The 21,530-nt window shown below is 34.0% G+C and overlaps 1 protein-coding gene across 13 annotated transcripts in view; it reads left to right on the top strand.

The window, feature by feature from the left end:
- MIPOL1 (mirror-image polydactyly 1) overlaps positions 1-21,530 on the top strand; it is a 253,677-nt gene that overhangs the window by 205,190 nt on the left and 26,957 nt on the right. For all 13 annotated transcript variants that reach the window (XM_074328163.2, XM_088796867.1, XM_019749153.3 and 10 more), the window contains one exon: positions 9,511-9,741. In XM_074328163.2, the coding sequence (XP_074184264.2) occupies positions 9,511-9,741 (231 nt within the window). The remainder of the gene's footprint in view (positions 1-9,510; positions 9,742-21,530) is intronic.

The following is a 21,530-nucleotide window of genomic DNA, read 5'->3' as shown; positions in this document are numbered from 1 at the left end:
TAACCTTGTATCCTGCAACCTTGCTGTAAGCATTTATTAGTTCCAAGAGTTTTTGTTTTATTTTGTTTTTGCTGAGTCTTTGAGATTTTTCTACATGGATGGTCATGGCATCTGTAAACAAAGACAGTTCTATGTCTTCCTTCCTAATCTGGATACCTTTTATTTACTTTTCTTGTTTTATTGAATTAGCTAGGATTTACAGTACTATGTTGAATAGGAGTGATGAGAGGTGACAACCTGATCTTTGAAGGAAAGCATTTATTTTCTCACCATTAAGTATGATGTTAGCTTCAGGCTTTTTGTAGGTGTTCTATATCAACTTCAGAATTTTTTTTCTATTCCTAGTTTGCTGCGAGCTTTTTTTTTTTTTTTTTTTAATCATGAATTGGTGTTGAATTTTGTCAAATGCTTCTTCCACATTCATTGATATGATTGAATTATTTTTTCCCTGTTAGACTGTTTTGTGATGGATTACATTAATTGATTTTGAACGTTGAATCATCCTTATATATCTGGAACAAATTCCACTTGGTCATAGTATGTAATTCTTTATCTATTTTGTTGGGTTTGATGTGCTAATATTTAGTTGAAGATTTTTGTGTCTCATGATAGGTATTAGTCTGTAAGTTTTCCTTTCTTGTAATGTCTTTATCTGGTTTGTTCTTAGGGTAATGTTGACCTTATAGGTTGAGTTAGGCAGTGTTTCCTCTGCTTCTGCTTTCTCAAAGAGATTGTAGAGAAATGATATGATTTCTTCCTTAGAGGTTTGATGAATCCATCGGGAACTGGTGCTTTCTCTTTTGGACTGTTATTGATTATTGATTCAACTTCTTAATAGATAAAGTCTTATTCAAATCATTTATTTCACCTGTGTGATTTTGATAATTTGTATCTTACAAGGAATTTGGTCCATTTCATCTACATTATTAAATTTTGTATAAAAGTTCGTAACATTCCTTTATTATCCTTTTAATGTCCCTGGAATCAGGAGTATTGACCTCTCATTTTTGATATTAGTAATTTGTGTCTTCTCTGCTGTTATTTTCTTGATTAGCCTGGCTAGAGGTTTATTAATTTTATTGATTGTGACAGGCCAAAAATGGCCCCCCCAAAAGATACTCACATTAAATCACTGGAACCTTAGAGTATTACCTTACTTGGCAAAAGATGTAATTAAGTTAAAAAACTTGAGAGGAGGAGCTTATTCTGGATTATCAAGGTAGGTCCTAAATACAATCACACGTCTGCTTATAAGAAAGGCAGAGGGAGATTTGAGAGAGACACACAGAATTGAAAGTTATGTGAAAAGATTGGAGTGATATATAGCCACAAGCTAAGGAATGAATATACTCTTTTTAAATGTTATAGAACATATACAAGATAGATCATATTCTGAGATTTGTAAAACAAATCTCAATTTAAAAGAGCTGAAATCATACTGACTACAATAGAAATAGAATAGAAATCAGTAATTGAAAGATAACAGGCAAATCTCCAAACACTTGGAAACTAAACAACATATTTCTAAATATTCATGAGTCAAAGAAGAATTCACAAGAGAAACTTTTAAAAAATACATGGAAGTTAATGAAAATAAAAATACAACATACCAAAATTTATGGGACACAGCTAAAGCCATGCTGAGAGGAAAATTGATAACACTATATGCATACATTAGGAAAACTGAAAATGTATCAGGTCAACAATCTAAGCTCCTACCTTAAGAATCTAGAAATAGAACAGGAAAAATAAATGCAAAGCAAGCCAAATGAAGATAATAATAAAGATAAGAACAAAAAGAAGCACATAAGAGCGGAGAGAAGACACATTACCAGTATCAAGAGTGAAACAGAGGATATCACTATAGACTTTGCAGACATAAGAATGATAAAGGACTACTATGAACAACTCTACACACATGAAAATTATAATTTAGAAGTTAGGGACCATTTTCTCAAAAAACACTGACTATTGATACATGCAACAACCTGAATGAATCCCCAGAGAATTATGCCGAGTGAAAAAAGACCCAAAAATAACCTTTTAGTTTACATGATGCCACTCTTAAAATGGCATTATAGAAATGGGAAACAGGTTACTAGTGGTTATTAGGGTTTAAGGAAGGGATGGGATGATAGGAAAGTCAGGAAACATGAGGGATCCTTGCGGTGATGTAACCATTTTGTATCTTAACTGTATCAATGTCAGTTTCTTGGTAGTGCTGTTACACTGTAATTTTACAAGAAATTACCATGGGGCAAAGTGGATAAAGGACACCAGGGATCTTTCTGTATTATTTCCTGCAATTGCATAAGAATCTGCAATGATCTCAATACAAAGTGTTTATTTTTAAAATGTTCTCCAAAAGTGGAATGGAATGGAATGGAATGGGAGTGAGGGAAAGCAGTGGTGCATATGGGACTGCACATTAAGATAAGGAGAAAAGAAAGAGAAATAAAATTGATGTGATTCTTTTAGTAATACTAGAGCCCACTTGTTCAAATGGAACATCTAAGCAATGATGGTCAATAAATATTTTTTATATTCCTTCTATAGAGAAGCCACTGTGTTAGATCCTAGAAGGAAACAAGAGAAAAACATGGTCCCTTCCTTCAATAGTATTAGACTCTAGTAGGGAAGATTCAAAAAAAGTATACTGCAGCTGTAAAGGATAGTAGAAAGCAATGAATATAATATCAGGGATATGGAAAGGGTACGGGAGCTCAGAGGAAGGAGTGACTCTTTGGGCAGGATGTGAAGCATGAGTTCATGATAATTCAGGAACTCATGAATTGTGGCAATTCATCTAGATGTTGTGTAGTGATAGGATGCTCGGAGGGACAGGGGAAGAGCTTTCAGGTGGAGGCAACAGTGGGAGCAAAATCCAATGTGAAAAGTGTGAGGGTATCTTCAAAGAACGGTTTATATTTACGTTTGTCTACAATAAAAAAATTTCATAGGGCAGGTGGAAAGAAGTCTGAAAAGAAAAATAGAACCAAAGTTTAAAGCTCCTTGAATGTCAGGCTACAACTTGGGACATCAAACTAGAACTCTATACCCAATGGAATTATCCTTCAGAAGTGAAGGAGAAATAAACACTTTCTCTAACAAACAAAAACTCAGGGAATTTTCATCAGTACGCCTAACTTGAAGAAATGGTAAAAAGTTCATCAGAGAGAAGGCAAATCCGATAGGTCAGAAACTCAGATCAAATTAATTGATGCAGTAAACCAGGAAGTAAAACCAGCCACTGTCCTCTCAGAAAATGTGCACGTAGGACAAGGTGGCACATACTTCTGCCTTTCATACTTGCTTTGTCTTTATTTATTTTAATTCAGTAAAAACAAGCCAAACCTGCCTCTCTTTTTTTTTCAGAATGATTTAACAATGTTATCAGTAAGTGATAAAGGTTAGGAAAACTCGTTTACCTCTCCCAATTCATGAAAAACCTGCAGAAACAGGCAGTTGTTTTCCATCAAAGTATTTGTAAAATGTCTGAGTATTGTATAAGATTTTATACAAAGTTAATTATTTCTTTAAAAAAGTATACATGTATGAATGCCTGTTCTTTGTCAGGTATTGTGATAGATATTTTCACATAGATAGATCACCTCATTTTGTTCTCCTATTAATTCCATAATATTTTTCTCATTGTTTTAGGGTTTAGGAAATCAATACTCAAATGGGTATTTTCCCAAGGTCATACAGAGTGAATAATGAAACTTACTTTTTACACTAAAGTAGAAAAATTTGAATCTACTTCAAAATCCAAACCCAACATCTTTTCATCTATACCAGGTTTGGCATTTTTGACATATTAGATGATAATTCTTTGTTTGGGGGGGTTCTGTCTTCTGCAATGTAGGTAGGATGCTTCGCCTCTCTGGCCTCTACCCACCAAATGCTAGTAGCATCCCCCCTCCTCCATTTCTGACCAAAAATGTCTCCAGCCATTGTTGCAATATGTCCCCTGATGGACAAAATTACTCCTGGTTAAGAACTATTGGGGGACGGCTGGATGGCTCAGTTGGTTAGAGCACAAGCTCTCAACAACAACGTTGCTGGTTCAATTCCCACATGGGATGGTGGGCTGTGCCCCCTGCAACTAAGATTGAAAAACAGCGACTAGACTTGGAGCTGAGCTGCACCCTCCACAACTAGATTGAAGGATAATGTCTTGGAGCTGATGGGCCCTGGGGAAACACACTGTTCCCCAATATTCCCCAATTTAAAAAAAATTAAAAAAACAAAAACAAAAAGTATTGGTCTATACTGTGGTACTTTACCTCCAAATTTTTAATCCAAAAATATGTATTCAATTTTTTAAAGTAGCACTATTTTGAAATAGGCTTCATTTATTTACAGTAATTGCTCAACCAATAGCACTGAGCAGAAGAGTAAGTGCATAATGTGGGATGATGAGTAAAATGATTATATACAAAGACTTAAGTAATAGCTGATCATGGAGACAAGAGAGGAAGCCAGGAAAGGTAGCATCACAACTTGACATAAATGAAAAAGTACTAGTTGCAAGAATAAGCTGAATTCATGTGTGACATGACAATTGAGAGAGAGAATTCAATAAGCAGGTAAGCAGACAAGCTGAGGAGAGCATAAATATCTGCAAGCCAAACCTAAAAGTGGGTCATAACCCTGAAAATTCCAAGATATTTTAAGCTGAGGCGGTACAGAGAGTCGGGGACCAAGATAGTAATCAGGACCACGGACGTGAGGGAATCGACCAGGAGACACTGACGTGGAGAAAGAGCCACTGCAGAAAGGAAATCCATTCCATGCTACTTACTGGTATAAGGCCCACTGAAGGGCGTTTTCCACCTTGGCCTCTACTGGACTCAGTGTGGTCAGCAGCACAGGAGGTACTGTGCAGTCTCATTGGATGTGGAGTTGAATTATGATAATATGAAAGTACTACCGTGTTTCCCCGAAAATAAGACCTAGTCGGACCATCAGCTCTAATGCATCTTTTGGAGTGAAACTTAATATAAGCCCCGGTCTTATTTTACTATAAGATCGGGTCTTTAATATGATTATAATAATAATATAATATAATATAATATAATATAATATAATATAATATAATATAATATAATATAATATATGAAATATAATATACCGGGTCTTATATTAATTTTTGCTCCAACAGATGTATTAGAGCTCATGGTCTGGCTAGGTCTTATTTTCAGGGAAACAGGGTAGGTAAAAATATTTTTAAAGTCTTTTTATGCTAAACTAGAAAAATTAAGTTCATTAAGAATTACATAATTTTAAACTGGAAGAGTGAATTGAAACTTTATAATATTCCCTCATTTCCTTCATGATAATCAGAGATTGTGACCATCCTATGTCAATATTGTGTGAGCCACACTATAGGTGCATGCTTTGGGAATTCTGAGAGTGGTTTAATGGCTCTTCTGTTGTTCTTTTATCATTTATTCTTAGTATAACTTAAAATGTTCCCCATACAATGTCCTTTAAGCGCCCATAAATTGAATGCTGCTATATCACGCTGGAAATGCATCTGAAGATCGATAACTTTGAAAAGAAGTTGAATGTACTATGACCCTGTGGAAAAAAGCTAAACAATATGGCTGTGTTGTCAATTTAGGGACAGAACTCTGAGGGAAAACAGCACTAAAACAAAAATGTGCTTCAATGGTTATACATGCTGGGACTGTGTCGCCTCTACTTCACCTTTATTCCTGTAAGAAAATTCCTTTAGCATTATAAACATTTTGATTTTTTGAAGTTCTTAAAGAACAATTTCTTTCCATAAAATAAAATTACCCTATGTAAATGGAATATTAACATGTTGAAATTGGGAACTAAAATCACAAGATGAAAGTGAAAAACTACAAATTATTACAATTACTAAGAAGGAAAATATCAGGATTAATGTGACACAATAACCAGGAGGGAACATAAAATTTTAGATTGAAGAGTCATAAAAGGTTTACCTGAGAAAGCAGTATTTATGCTGAGACCTCTTGGATCTGAGTAGGCGTTTGTCAGGTACAGGTGGGAAAGGCATTCCAAACAAATGCCTCAGGCAGGAAAAAGCTTGATGTACTTGAGAAACTGAATGTCTGGCTAAAAAGTGAAGACATACAGAAGATACAGGGCTTTGTAGCTCAAGGGCAAGTGGAGATGAGTGTTGCAGCCCAGGCAGAAAGACTGTGGGTGCAGATTCTGGCTCTACTAGGTGTGTGGGGTTAATTAAATTACCTCTCTGTTTCAATTTCTTCATCAGTAATATTGACAGGACTTCTCTCCTAGGTTGTTGTGAGGTTTACTGAGTTAAAATATGTAATTTGTTTTTTTAATCATTTTTACAGATTTATTCTGAGTGTACTGAAATGCTATTGCAGGATATTAACATTATCTGACATTATCAGGACATTATCTGATATATCTTTTAAAAGCTCACACAAGCTACTATTTCTACTTGAGAAAGTCTTGATGGAAATTTAAAGATTTCCAAGGCATTTTGAATGATGACTAGCTTTTTGACCCTTCAGAGGCAAGAGTCCCAGTCACAGGTCCATCTGAGTAAAACCAAAATCGATTATAAATTTGCCCCCAAAAAAGAAGATTAAATGATAGAAAAGTAGGAAGTGATCAACAATTATGGAATTAAGTCGGGATAACTTAACCTTAATAATAAGGTTTTAAAAGCTGAATTATTAATTCTTAACATTTAATTGGTTAGAGGATACTGAATCATATTTTAAATGCAGAATTCCCAAACTAAGACAGCCTACGGTGAGTTTTAAATGACCATATCTGTAAGATTAAATTACAAAGGAATGGGGTAGGCTAAGATTTTAAAAATAGGACACAAAAACACTGCCATTAAAGAAACAATGATAAATTGGACTTCATGAAAATTAAGAATGTACATTCATCAAAAGACAACATTAAGAGAATGAACTATCACTGCACATCTATTAGAATGGCTAAAGTTGAAAGGACTGGCAATCCCTTTTAAGGGAGCTTGTTAAAATCACTGGAATTCCTGTGCATTACTGATGGGAGTATAAGTTGGTATGACCACTTTGGGAAACTGTATGCAGTATCTACTGAATCTCAACATACATAAATCCTATGAAGAAATTCTTTTCCAGAAATGAGTACTTACATCAATTATATCTCAATAAAGCTGGGAATAAATGGGAACTTAGCTCCATCAAAAGACAGGTACAAGAATATTAATAGCAGCAATTGTGAAATGGTTTAATAAATTGTGGGATTTTATGTAACAGAATACTTCATAGCAATAAAAAATAAACGGCATGCAACAACAGGATATATCTCATAAACCTTATGTTAAGCGAAATAAGGCAGACAAAAAGTTCAAAAAGAAGCAATAATCTTAATAGAGGTTGGACTAGTGATTACCTTGGGGGAGAGGAATCAATGGGCAGGGAACACTGGGTGCCTTCTGGGTTTGGTCTGTATTTTGTTCTTTTTGTTTGGTCAAGCTGAGTACTTTAAATTTGTGCACTTCATATAATTTAAAAGGTAGTTCATAAAATGTAAGTTAATAATGTTTTAAAGGTAAGAACAGACTTGTCTTTTGAAAGTTTTTTTGTTTTTTGTTTGTTTTTAGTTTTTCTTTCTTTCTTGAATCTTTCAAATAGACAAAGAGCGTGGACTGAAGGAAGTTGTAAGTTGGAATAGGAGGGATGCAGAAAGTGTGAAAGGACAAAGAAAGGAATAGGAAAATGGGCAGGAGACAGGTGTCTTTAGACATCAGGGTTGATAGAAAAAAGCAAGAAATGAAGTAAGAGTTAGCTAAATAATAAGGTGAAAACTACAAAGAAAGACTCTTTTTTATACTCTACAGATGGGGCACTGTCACGCTGGGGTGTCAGGTAGGGTCTCAGCTCCCGCTCCCCACATAGGAACACAGGATATGGGGAGGCCAAAAAGGAACACCCACGGAGCCATAGATGGGGGAGTCATACCACTATGGTCTCGTTGGCAGCTGGGTTGGAGACACAGGAAGCAGGAGCCACACTATCCGCAATCCACACTCTGCCCTTGCTGGCCCCCATTTGCTGCTAGCGTAGCCACAGCAGTTATATTAGTGGCCAGTGGCTCACTGGCTACAGCTGACGGCCAACTAGCCACAGCTGATGGCCATCCAATCACAGTTGATGGCCATTTACTACCTGAGCCAGCACCTTTCCATGTGAGGCCGGGAGCCTGGAAACTGCACCCCTGGCTCTGTCCCCACAGGCACTATACACCATTCTCATTGTATATGGAGTAATCAATTGACCAGTTTAGCAGCACTCTTTCTTCTTAAGAACTAATTTGAATCCTGGAATGATTTCCTTTGGAATGCTGACTGTCCCTGTTTAAGTCTATCTTATTTCTGCTGTCACCTTCTCCAAAGTGAGCACACGGAAGAGGCTTATAGGTTACTTAAGCAAAAAGAAGAAATTTATAATTAGTTTGAATAATTTTAAATAGTTTCAGATTAGATATTCAGGCAGCGCTAAAGTTCCCTGACTAGCTTTTTGCATCTTTAAGAGTTGTATTACTTTCTTTCACATTATCAGTTAGGTTGTTTTACTTCAAATCTCCCATCGACATTTCTTTTGTATGCATATACTGACACGATTTTATTTAATAAAAAAGGAACATCTCCTGTGTGGATTTTAAATTTCCCTTATTAAATATTTATATTTTCAAAATGTCTTTATTTAATTGAGTGAGGTGCTTGGTGCCATTTCAAAATAACCTCAGGTGGTAGGTGTAATGACATATCAAAGATTTGACCTTTAGCATTTTAGGATTCTATTTGTCTGCATTTTCTTCTGCATTCATTTAGTCTTAATTTATATGCTATTTCTCTGTATGACTTAATGAGTGGATGTATTTGGCATAAGATTCATTAACACAAAAAAAAATATGTCTGAATACATATTATTTCTGTGCAGTCTGACTAGTGATTTTAACTTCATTTATATCTCAACTATGACAAGTAGAAAATGCTTTGTATAAGGGTGATTGGTATTTGTACAAACTTCGTCTCATTCATTCTCATTAAGTGCTCAGCTGAGTAGACCCCACATCTACTAAACTGATGACACCCGTTCTCTTCTCAGTTCTTAGCAGTCAGCTTATTATATTCTTTTATTTACCTAGAGATACTTTATTTTTCAATTCTCTTCTGTTCCTTTTAAAGAAAATTGAATGTAATATTTACACTGATATAATTAAATTAACATCTCGCAGCATCTTTCAGTATGCCTTGGTAGCATAGATAATCATTCATCTGAGTCGGTTTCAGCCTAGAACTAGAGAAATTGAATAATTATCATGTAGAAGATTGTGATATAAAAATTATTTTTGTTTAACCATCTGAGTATGTGTTTATTGATTTTCAGTAATGTATATTTCTAACTGGAGATGTTTGTGTGAAATGGATTATTGGTCAGTCAGCCTACAGATTTATGTTTTCTTATTTTTGTATTTCCCCAGTTTACACAAATCTTTATCCCAAGAAGAAAATCTGAAGGATCAATTTAACCATACCCTTAGTACCTATGAAGAAGCTTTAAAGAGTAGAGAGAACATTGTTTCCATCACTCAACAACAGAATGAAGAACTGGCTGCCCAGCTGCAGCAAGCGCTGACGGATCGGGCGAACACGGAGGCAGAGCTTCAGCGCGCCATGGAGGCCTCCCAGGCAGCCAGGGACAAAGTGCAGAAGTGAGTAAAGTGACCTTGCATTATTTCAAAAGCATGCAACAAACCAAAATAAAAACATTCTTTTGACAACGAAACAATACATTGTTTATTTTGCATGCTGCTAATAGTCTAAGACAAAAGTACATTGAGCCAGATGAACGTTTTCAGATTGCCTGTCATGTCCATATTTGGGGTCAAAAAGCCATTTACTTGGGAATCATAGCTACTGTTGAGAGCAGACCATTTATTGAATAACTATAACTGGTCTGTACCAGTTCTGGAAGGCCATGCTATTAAAATCATTTCGTAGGTACTAGATAAAGTTATGAGTAAGGGAAGAGACAGTCGGGTTACCAACTTAACTCATTTAGCTTCTCTATAATCCTGCTTGAGTTGAGATCATCTGTGACATTGTAATCTGAGACCTCTAGGTACACAGAACGTGGTACAGTGAAGTTAATTTGCATGTGTTGTTCTTCTGAAGTATTCAGTACAGGTTTTCACAGTGCATAATTATATTTGTTTATTTTCAGTGATCTTTGCATTTTTATTAAAATTTAAATAAAGCTGCATAATCAGTCAGTCTTTATGATAGCCAGCAAAATGTTAACAAATAACAGGCAAAGAAGTCACTTGAACATTAATCTATGGGACTTGAACATTGTAGCAGAATTTTCCAAAGCAGCTTTAATGTAATAAAACTTGTCATTTAAACTGAGCCCTTCTTTATGTATTGTTAACAGCATTACATCATTCACATACCTAGTCGCCTTCAATTTCTAAGACATACCTTTGTCCTTAACTTTTTTTTTTTCAGTTTCACAGTATGAAGAAGTAGTGCTAACTGCAAGGTTTCTTATTTCTCACTACTTTTTATTTGAAAATAAGTCTTCTCAACCATTTCCCCAGCATCCCTGAAATTATATTTTGAGTAAAAACCAAAGGTAAATCTGCAATCAAGACTGTTTTAAAACAGAGTAGGAATACTGCATATTAATCTTTATTATCAGTGTATCTTGAAACATGTGATTTATGGTATATTTTTTGTAGATTTAAAGATTAGGTTTATATTCAACCAGAAACTGTATCCAGTTATTCACAATGTACATTAATATTCTAAGAACACCAAAACATATAGGTAGATCCCATTACATTGTAAATTACAAATCAGTAACTTTTGACACTCAGGATCTAATTTAGCTCTGTTTGCTTAAAGTCTACAAATAATTACAAATTTCAAGTTTAATTATTTTTACATTTTTATGTATGTAATCCTTTACGTGTCACCCTTTAATTTCTATACATAACTAAAATTCCCTACAACAGTGTTTCCCAGAGAGCAATTAGATTTCTAAAAAAAAAAATCTTTGGAAATGTTGTTAACCCTTTTTTTTTTCAGGTCTCATTAGCTATCATTATCATTTTGTAAAAGAAATAAGTTTGTACACCAGGAAGCAGAAATAACATCATCTCAAATAACTCTTTAAATTCAGTAAGTTTCACCTTTTGTAAAACTTACTATATTGTCCTTATTCTTTACACTGAACCACACAGATCCGAACTTTTCAATGGAATGGTACCAGTTCATGGACACAGTTTAAGTGCAACAATTATGTCGCGTATAACAGTTAAATGTTAGATTTTCATTTAAATGTTAAGTCTTTTATTCTGATTTCCAGCAATAAGACATAGATGGAATATTATTAGGCTTTTCTTTTCGTATTCAATCCACTGTATTTCATTTTTAATTGCCCTCAGTTGGGTGACATATCTTATTGCAGTTAATGTGGACATCAGCTTATTTTATTGGGTTTAAGAGGATAACCCTCAAGGAAACCAATTTATAATACTACTCAGTTAGATGTTATTAGCATTCATTCTCTGTCTAATCCGAAATTTCTACTATTAGCAGTTATTTTTGAAAGCCCTTTGTAAATATGTTAGTGTTCCAGGCAATAATTACAATTGAAACTAAAAACATCCACATTTTCCCTTTTTCCTTCACAACCAAATTTCTTGAATAAATGATCTATATTAACTATCTCAAATTTTTCAATTACTGTTTACTCCTCTGCTACTGAATACACTATGGCTAGCTCTTATATGGAATTGTTGTTCTTAAAATGACCAATAATTTCCTAACTGTTGAATTCAATGACCCATTTCTAATTATATTTTTATTATGAAACTAATATATGATCATGGTAAAAAGTAAGTAAAGATGCTCATGTATCTTCAGCAGTATAGCATAGTAGTTTAAAAACTCATGCTTCTGATTCAGAATGCATAGGTATTTGAACTTGGACATACTACTTCAAAACATTATGCTGATGTGGACAATAATATTCCTATCTCATAATGTTAAAAGAATTAGATGAGATAATGCATATAATGCTTTTAGAACAATGCGTGTTGCATAGTCCCTCCTTCTCTAGTCATTTCACTCCACACTGCACTATCTCCTTGTTCAGAAGGGTTCTGTCTTTTCAAGTCTGAATGCCTTTATATATGTTGGTAACCTCTGCTTGGAGCCTTTTGTCCTTTTTCCCCCGTGAGAAACATATTCATCGTATGAGATGCAGTGCAGCATAGAGGATAGACACAGGCTTTGCAGTCTAGTCAGACAGACCTGTGTTTGAATCCCTACTTTCCTACTTATTTCCTGTGAGATTTGGAGCAAATTACTTAACCTTTGGAAGCAAAAGTTCCTTAGTTAAAAAATTCGGTCAGTAATACTGGCTTTACAGGCAGGGTTGGTGTGAGTAATAAACTGGATAGCATGTAAAATGCCTAGTTCAGTGCCAGTCACTTTATTGTAAGCATTCTATAAATTATATTATTAGTATCATCATATTCATCAAATTACCAAGACTAGTTCAATCTCCTCTTTTCTGCAAAGTCTTCTCCAACTTCCTAGAAAGATAAGTGACTCTCTTCTGTGTGTTGTCCTAGTATTTTTATTGAAAATCACTCCCCAGAAAATAAAACCTCCCCATTCTCCTGTATTTCCTATCTCAGCTAATGGTCTTCAGCTATTTCAGCACTGTCCTTGTTCCCTCACTGTTTCTTACCATTTGCATTCACTTTGCCATCAGTCCCTGTTTTGTCTACTGCCTATATAGCTCCTGATTCCCTCCCCTCCATCCTCACTCTTTAATTACATTAATTCAGGCTCTCCTCATCCCCTCATCTAGACTACTGAAATAATCATAAAACTAGTTTACCTGCCTGTAACTCTCAAGTTTATCTTTCTCACTGCCACCAGAGTTGATTTTTCTAAAACATAAATCAGGTTATATTACCTTCTCTATTTAAAAACTTTCCGGGGCTCTTCCTCCCCTACAAGTTAAAGTGTAAATAACGTAACATGACATGAGGTCTATCACTAGCCTTCTCCCATTTTTCTAGTGTTATTTCCTCCCACAACCCCTGCACATGCTATTTCTTCTTTTTAGAACATGTTCCTCCCTTTTAGTACCTGGTCAAATTTTTGTTACTCACTAAAGTCCAGCCTAAATATTACCCCTACGATGTTTCTTTATTTTTTCGGTCTTTATTGTGTTCATAGTACTTAGTCCATACCTTTTTAGAGGTCTTAATCATCTAAGTGTTATGATTGTTTTGTATATCTGTTTCCTGTCTACTCCACTCCCTGCAAAATTACCCATCATTGAACTTTCCCAAGACAAGGACAGTGTTTTATTCACCTTTTAATTCCCGTGCCCTCCAAATACTCGCACAGATGCCTGCTGTAAAGTAGGCACTCCGTAAATGTTTATGAACAAATGAACTAGAACAATTTAATAGTGTGATAGAATGACAGAACCAAGTAAAAGCAGTTCAGGTCAGGAATACACAGAAAAATTTGAGATGTGCTCTGATCTGCTTTAAGTCCTAGATCTAAATTTTTTATCCCAACCCAGAACCCAGAGCATACCAGTGTCGTAGAAGAATATGACCCTTCACGCCTAACTCCCCTCACTGGCACCTCCATCCTTTCCCTGTCCTCAGAGTTGGGATCTTTTACTTCCTAGAGATCAGCTGTTAACCCTTGCTCTAACCACCAACTTCCATCAAGTTTAATTACATTTAAAGGACCTGAAATCTTCAGTGATAGTGGAGAGAGACCATATACTTTTTGTAGTAAATGTAAAATTTTAAATTTATGTTTTCTTTCAGAGTCAAATATTTCTTAAATTTTTTAACCTATAGACGTCTGCCTGAAAGGGAAAGTTATACAGAATTACCATCCATAAGTCAGCCAATATTTATAGGCATATAGTCACTTATAGGGTAAAATGAAATGAATAGCAGACCTCAGTACCCAAAAATAGCTTCTTGGCCCAGGGGTCATAAAGCCTATATAGTTTCACCAGCAAAAATCCATTCCCTTGGGTTAAGCATTACTCTCCTTATGTATCTCTCCTTAAAAACTGTACATGCTTGTGGAAGAAGAGCACATTGTGATTTAGCTTATAGAATGCTATTTTGATGATCCTGGATGCATTTGGTTTAGGAGAGTCATGTGGAAGTAGAGGGAACTGAAGAACAAGTTAAGAGCATGAGAACTTTATAAGAAAAATTCTTAACTGTTTTGCCAAGGACTATCCATGATCTTCATTTATTAAAGAGAACACTGACACACCGATTCATTAATCGATGTTTTTATTATTACGAGAGATTTAAAACTCTATGGCTCTTTATGCTGTATTTTATTTTCTGTCTTTCCATCTACAGATATGCATCTTGTGGCCAAGAACAAAAGTTTCCCAAAGGATTTAAAAAATATAGTCCACTATGCTTAACATGCCTGAACTACACATAGTTACTTAAAAGTATTTACAACCATGCTTATAAGGTCAGAAGATCAATCAAAGATCTCGGTTTCTCAGTGAAATAACTTTTGTCACATATTGTCTTTACTGTGGGCCAGACTTACACTGATACTCAAATTCCCTCATAAATTGTAACTGTATAATGAATATATTGGACAAAAATATGTAGGAAAAAATTGTATACTTTTTAAAAATTTTTTCACGAAAAAATGAATCAACTATTTACAAATTTCTTTCTTTCCATACTTTTCTTTTTTTTTTTAATTACTTAAGATTTGCATGTGTTCTGCTAATTTTCAATTGAATAGTTGAAATATCAAAGATCAGTATAAAACATTTCATTATGAAATATAGAACATACTGCATCTTTTGAGTGGTACTGACAGGGAAAAAAAAGAACAACATGTAAAGCTAACAGAAAGTCTGTCCTGACTGTGGCCAAATACTGGTTTCTATGAGGAAGTTGAGGTTACAAAGAAATTGTGAATTCTCAGCCTGATTACCCTGCTGATGAGTAAGAACTGTCTGTAGTTCTCTTCGAGGTGTCAGGGGAGTCACCATAGTGTCACACAAGGGTTCTTAGCGTAGAGCAAACATACTTTCCACAAACTCAGCTGCTTAATCTGTTTGCAGGTTGAATTATAAAACAGGATAGATGACTCTGGGTGCTGGGAAGGGGAACAGAGCATTTCCACAGTTTCTTGATTTAAAAAAGAAAAAAAAAGCCTGCTATTCTTATTTTTAAAAAAGAAAAGCCTACAATTTTCATCAAAAGACTTCATCAAAGTTTTGTTCTGACTCTACAACCAGATTTTAACCATAATGAAAAATAGTTGTGCTAAATATTCTTAGAGTTTAATATGAAAGATACCAGTGAATTTTTTATAATTACATTTTTTTTCCATTAAAATTATTCTGCTTCTTGCCAACTTTACATGTGATATTTTTCCTATAAATTCTTGGTTGGACTGTAAGTTGCACGGCAATATTAGCTATGTCTGAACCTATAAATACTTGTTGATTCAATCAAAGAATAAGTTTCATAAATTCTCAACTCAGCATAAGGTTTAGAAACAACATTTAATATAATGTTGAAAGTTGACTTTGATTTATTACTAATAAATGGGAGGATTTAAAACTTTTCTTAAATTGCTTTTCAAAATATTTTTGTTTGAGATGTAAAAGCTCTCTGAAATATAAAACATACCTCAGCAAATGAAAAGTTAAATAGTTAATTTGTGATATTTTATGTACAATTGAACATCCCAATCAACCAGAAGATACATTCTAAATCTAGATCTAATTAGATATAGCTTTATTGTCATTTATAGGAGGAAAATGGATTCAGACGACTTCTGTTTACTTCGCTATTTACTTAGCAATCATTGTTAAGATATACAGCATCTAACATGCTTAATTTTTATTCTTGAACACATGATACACTTTTAAGAATTTAATATTCTAGATTTGTAAATCATAACATGTCTTTAAATTAAACACATATTGAACTTATGCAATACATGTCTTGTTGCACTCTATCAAACAAGTATGTATTTTATTTTAAAAATGTAATTTCATTACATATTTGTATAGTGCATCACCTTTCCCATCCACTGAGTATTTAAAGTAGGTCTCTTTAGAGTTACTTTTATTATATAGCAATATCTACCATGTCTGATACATATATAATTATATTCATTTCTTTATGAAAACTAAAGAATTTGGGCTTACACCTTGCTTTAGGAAATATCTCACTTTGACATGAAAAAGAAACATAATTTTAATTGTTTCATTCATTCCTTTTTACCAAGGAAGGATTAAGATAGGACTATTAAAATTGGAGCCTAACCCAGAATTTGAGAAATTCCAATGAAGTGGAAAGTGAAGGATCCAGGCTAAAGAAGAAAGGGAATTCTCTAAACCTACAAATCAGTACTTTCCCTGATAAATTCCCTTTTATAGTTAACTTTATGGAATGAATCATGAGAACATGAAAGTAGGGATTAAAAAGTTAAATTACCACTCAGCTTCTTACATTTGATCTGCTTCTTCATCAGAACCTATCTTTCCATACTAGGTGATCTCTAGTTGGGCTAGTATACACTGCTGCCAACTAATATAGAAAAAATATATTTCAGATGAGCACGATGGAGAGGAATGAAAGAAAAAGAACAAAAGAGTGAATATGAGAGTGAATATGTTTAAGACTAAATAAAATGCAGGCTCAGTTGGTTAGAGTGCAAGCTCTTAACCAGGTTGCTGGTTCAATTCCCACATGAAATGATGGTCTGTGCCCCCTGCAACTAAGATTGAAAACGGCAATTGGAATTGGAGCTGAGCTGCCTCCATCCACAACTAGATTGAAGAATAGTGACTTGACTTGGAGCTGATGGGCCCTGGAGAAACACACTGTTCCCCAACATTCCGCAATAAAATTAAAATAAAAAAATCAGAGATGGAGTTCCTATTATTTTAGGGAAATTATAGGATCCACCTAAAGCTGGTCATGTACATTTTAACTAGAATATGACAGGTTTAGGGAAAAACACAACGAGTTCTTATACCTCAGAGACATGTGATTTTCACACATACATACGTATGAAACGTAAGTTTCTTAGAGTGGCCATATGATCTCACAACTATCCTTTTCCTTGGTGCTTTTCTCAGCTCTAGTTAAAAACCATCTTGTTGTTTAACTCTGGACAGGCTACATAGCTCCTGCGTACTTCTGTGAAGATAGGAGAATTCATCTGACTTAACTTGAGAATAGTTTTAGAATTGATAAATATAAAATATACAATGTGATTTGAACTTCCTTGAAAAGGAAACAATAGCACTAACCACTAGTGTACTTTAGAATACTTTTGTTGTAGTAAAGGGGAAAGGGAAGCTATTGCAGAAATTAGATTTTTAGAATTTTTCATCATTCTTACTTGGGTGTTGCTCCATCTCATTATACTAGGTAATTCACTCAGAACTTCTTCCTTTGCTTTTTCTGTTCTTAAACATATAGAAGCTCAGATATAATGTATCTATCTGTTAATATAGAAAATGTCTATATATATATGTATTTATATGTACATACATATAAATGCATATATCAGGGTCTGGTTTTCTTTTAATAAATCCTCAGCATATTCATCTAAAATCTGATGGATACTTCCTTACTTGGTATAGGTTTTATTTTCAAAATGTAATTGGAAAAAAAAACTAAACTGTACCCCAGAGCAAGTAGAAATACAAATTTCACTTAGATCTAGGATTCCATGTTTGATTATTTCTCTCCACTTTATTAGAGATTTGCCCATGTGCATATTTGGCCCTCAATAAATACAGAATGAAAGAATCTTTTGCTTATTTCAATGTAACTGTCTAATAGTGAAATCATAAACATTGTCCATTAATAAACTTCATTCTTGGTCATTTTTATTTAAAGAGAAAACAAGTCATTCTGTAATAACACAGTATGTAGTAGCAGCTGAGATGCATCTTCTTTCTTCCTTTATTATTATTGTGCATTTTTTAACAACTCAACAGAAACAGTTTTTTTTCTTCAGTTCTTACTAACCTTACTAATTTTATTTATTTATTTACTGTTTTGGCATTTATACCATTCAAACTAATAGTTCTTGGAACATCATTATTATTTGACATTTTCCTTTGCTGCACTTGACAGTATCCTAAGAGCATATGAAAGCATGTATTATTTCTCTTTATGTTACCATTTGATGAGCTACATAATGGTTAAAAAAACATATAAACATTTAAAATCATGAAACATCTTCCTCTTTAAAGTAGTCTGCCTTCTGAGCTATGTGTATTTCACATCAGTCTTACAAGAAGTTCTCTACTGCTAACTGGAGGGCCTAATCTTTCCCGGAATGATGGGAGTAGCACAGTTCAAGAACAAGAATGAATCTCTGTATAATCACACCACATTGTGAGGTGACCATAAGACAGAGAATTGACCAGATACACGTATGGGTTTTAGGAAGACTTTCTGATGCTGTTTTTTAACACAGCTGTGAGAAGAATGTGGCTAAGACCCAATAGTCATTCTTGAGTAGAACTGGCAAAGGAAACCATGAGGAGAAGAGAATTTAACACATGGGTGTAAGAGAGTAAGGCTTCATTGATGGGATCTGAGGGGAATGCCTAATGACTGGAAGAATCAAACTTGGCAATGAAAACACAAAGCTCTTTTCATCAATTCAAATGCAGACTCTAAAGCTGCAGATGGTCACCTCCAGCCTTGTCTATTCAGTGTGAGGTTTTATAAAATGGCACTTTGGTGAATACTAATAGATCAAAACAAAGATTTAATAACTAAAGATGTGGTGTTCATTTTTAAATGAGTATACAGGTCAATGTCTCAGAAAAGGATAAAAAACAGTACCTTTTACATGTGGGTCTAAAGTCTTTTTGTTATTTTTCAACTTCAAAAATAAACGACATTTATCTTCAAAAATAAATGACAAATGTACAGATTGTGCTTTATAGAAAACAGCTTACATTTTAAAAAAGAGACCAAAATTGGAGTTTATAGTTACTGTCATTGATTTCATTGCTTCTGTTTGAGGACTCTGAATATATATAATGTCTGTTATGTTACCCTTTAATATTTTCTTGAAGCTTAAGTGATAGGATAAATATGTTGCCATTCTCAATGATAAATCAATCAAATTAAAACATTAGACCAAAATATTTTCTACTTGGAATAGAACTTTTTTCCTTACCTTTCCAGAGAATGCAAAGAGACATTATTTAGTACAAAGAAAGCCTTTGAACTTTAATGCAGACTTGAAATTATATTTTTGCTACTTTGCATTTGGTTTTCTAGGATGATAGACATTCATAGTAATTGTTTATATATTAGAAGGTATTTCACTATATTCAGCTTGTTACTTATGCTTACATAAATAAATCTTACTTTAAAATTTGGTGTATTTTTCCAGAATAAATTTTATTTATAAGACTTGGTTAGCTTTTTATAGTTTGTAAAAATTTTTAACTAAACCCAAGCAAATTAAGCTTAATTATCCAAAATAAGCTTAAAATATGAACTTAGATAACTGATTAATAGCTTTCATATTCCTATTATTTGTGAAGAAAATATAATTAGTAAGTCTGTATTCCAAATACTTCAATCAGTATGTGACACTAACATAAGTAAATTAAAAGGCTAGAATTAAAAGTTAAAGGAGAGGCAACTTAATACCTAATAGAAATATCAGAGAACTAATAGGACCCTTGACTGTCGTAAATTGGGTATGTACAAATCATTAAATTGTGTTTCTTCTCAGTTTCCTCATCTGAAAGTAGAGCTGATATTCTTTCCCTGTCTGCCTCAAAACATGGCTCTGAGGATCAAGCCATTTTACGCTTTTTACCTAAGCGTAAAAGTGCAGTGGTACCACGGTTTTCTAATGTAATCTGTTCCAGAAGATAGTTCAAGTTCTGAAACATTCAAAAACCGAGGCACGCTTTCCCCATAGAAAATAATGCAAATGGATTAATCCGTTCCAGACCTTTAAAATCAACCCCTATAACTGTAAATTTAGCATGAATTTTACTATCTAATGATACCATAGATCTGTAAAATTTTATGGTGTTCGTAAACTAAAATGTTCGTCAACGGAGACGTTCGAAAACCGAGGTACCACTGTACTTTGAAAAGTATAATGTGCTCTATATATGCAAGCTATTGACTGAAGAATATCTTTTATTTATACATTTTAAATAAAAAGTTATAACCACCTGGTAGTGAGAAAAATGTTTTAGCCTCAGAGACATAATGTAAACACCATGTAACGGGAAAAAGAGCTTCTTCACATAGACCTTGGAAACTAGAACTAAAGAGGATTCTGTGCATTCTTATACATTACTGTGAGAATGCAAGATGATAAAAACCCCTGTGGAGAATGGGATGATGTCTAACAAAATTACATATGCATTTACCCTTTGACTAAGAAAAATCACTTCTAGGAATCTATCCTGAATATTAAACAATGTAAGGATTATAGTATTAAGCAAACAGAAAAAAAGACAAATAAATAGGAGAGCAGTTAAATAAACGATGGCACATAGAGCAATACAGTGTAACCATTAACAAAAAAAGAGTAAGGGAGATGTCTAAAAACTAATATTGAGTGATCTCTAGCATATTGCTAACTGGAAAAAATCTAGTACTTACAATATGCTACCTTTTATGTGAGAAATAAAAATAAAAGGCACAGGAACTAATAATGAAAATGGCTACCTTTGGAGGTAGGTGAGAAATACATGCAGATATGGGATGGGAGTGCAACTTTTCTGATCATGCTTTTTTATGTAGTTTTGACTTTTGAACCATGTATATATTTTACATATTCAGAAATTAAAGTAAAATAAAAAGATTAAAATAGTACATATATACAATGAAAAAGCGAGCTCTGAATAATAGGGTTGCTGGTTCGATTCCCACATAGGCCAGTGAGCTGCGCCCTCCACACTAAATTGAAGGACAACTACTTGGAGCTAATGGGCCCTGGAGAAACACACTGTCCCCCAATGTTCCCCAATAAAATTTAAAAAAGAAACAGGTACATTGAACAAAAGGACAACAGAAAAAATTAATGCAACAATGAGCTTGTCCTTTGGAAAGATTAATAAAATTGACAAACCCCCCCCCCCCAGCTAGACTCACTAAGGAAAAAAGAGAAAATACACAAATAAACAAAATCAGAAATGAAAGAGGAGAAGTTTCCGGAAGTAAAACTGTCATTATTTGCAGACAACATGGTTCTTTATATAGAAAACCCTAAAGGATCCACCAAAAAAAAAACTATTAGAAACAATAAACACATACAGTAAAGTTCAGAATACAAAATCAATGTACAAAACCCCATTTCGTTCCTATATACTAACAATATAATTTCAGAAAAAGAAAGGGAAAAAAAACAATTCCTCTTGCAATTGCAAGCAAAAGAACAAAAT

Source organism: Rhinolophus sinicus, chromosome 3 (assembly GCF_057876585.1).
Source record: "Rhinolophus sinicus isolate RSI-liver-muscle chromosome 3, RSI-T2T, whole genome shotgun sequence".
Taxonomy (NCBI): domain Eukaryota; kingdom Metazoa; phylum Chordata; class Mammalia; order Chiroptera; family Rhinolophidae; genus Rhinolophus; species Rhinolophus sinicus.
This window is presented reverse-complemented; position numbering and strand designations above follow the sequence as displayed.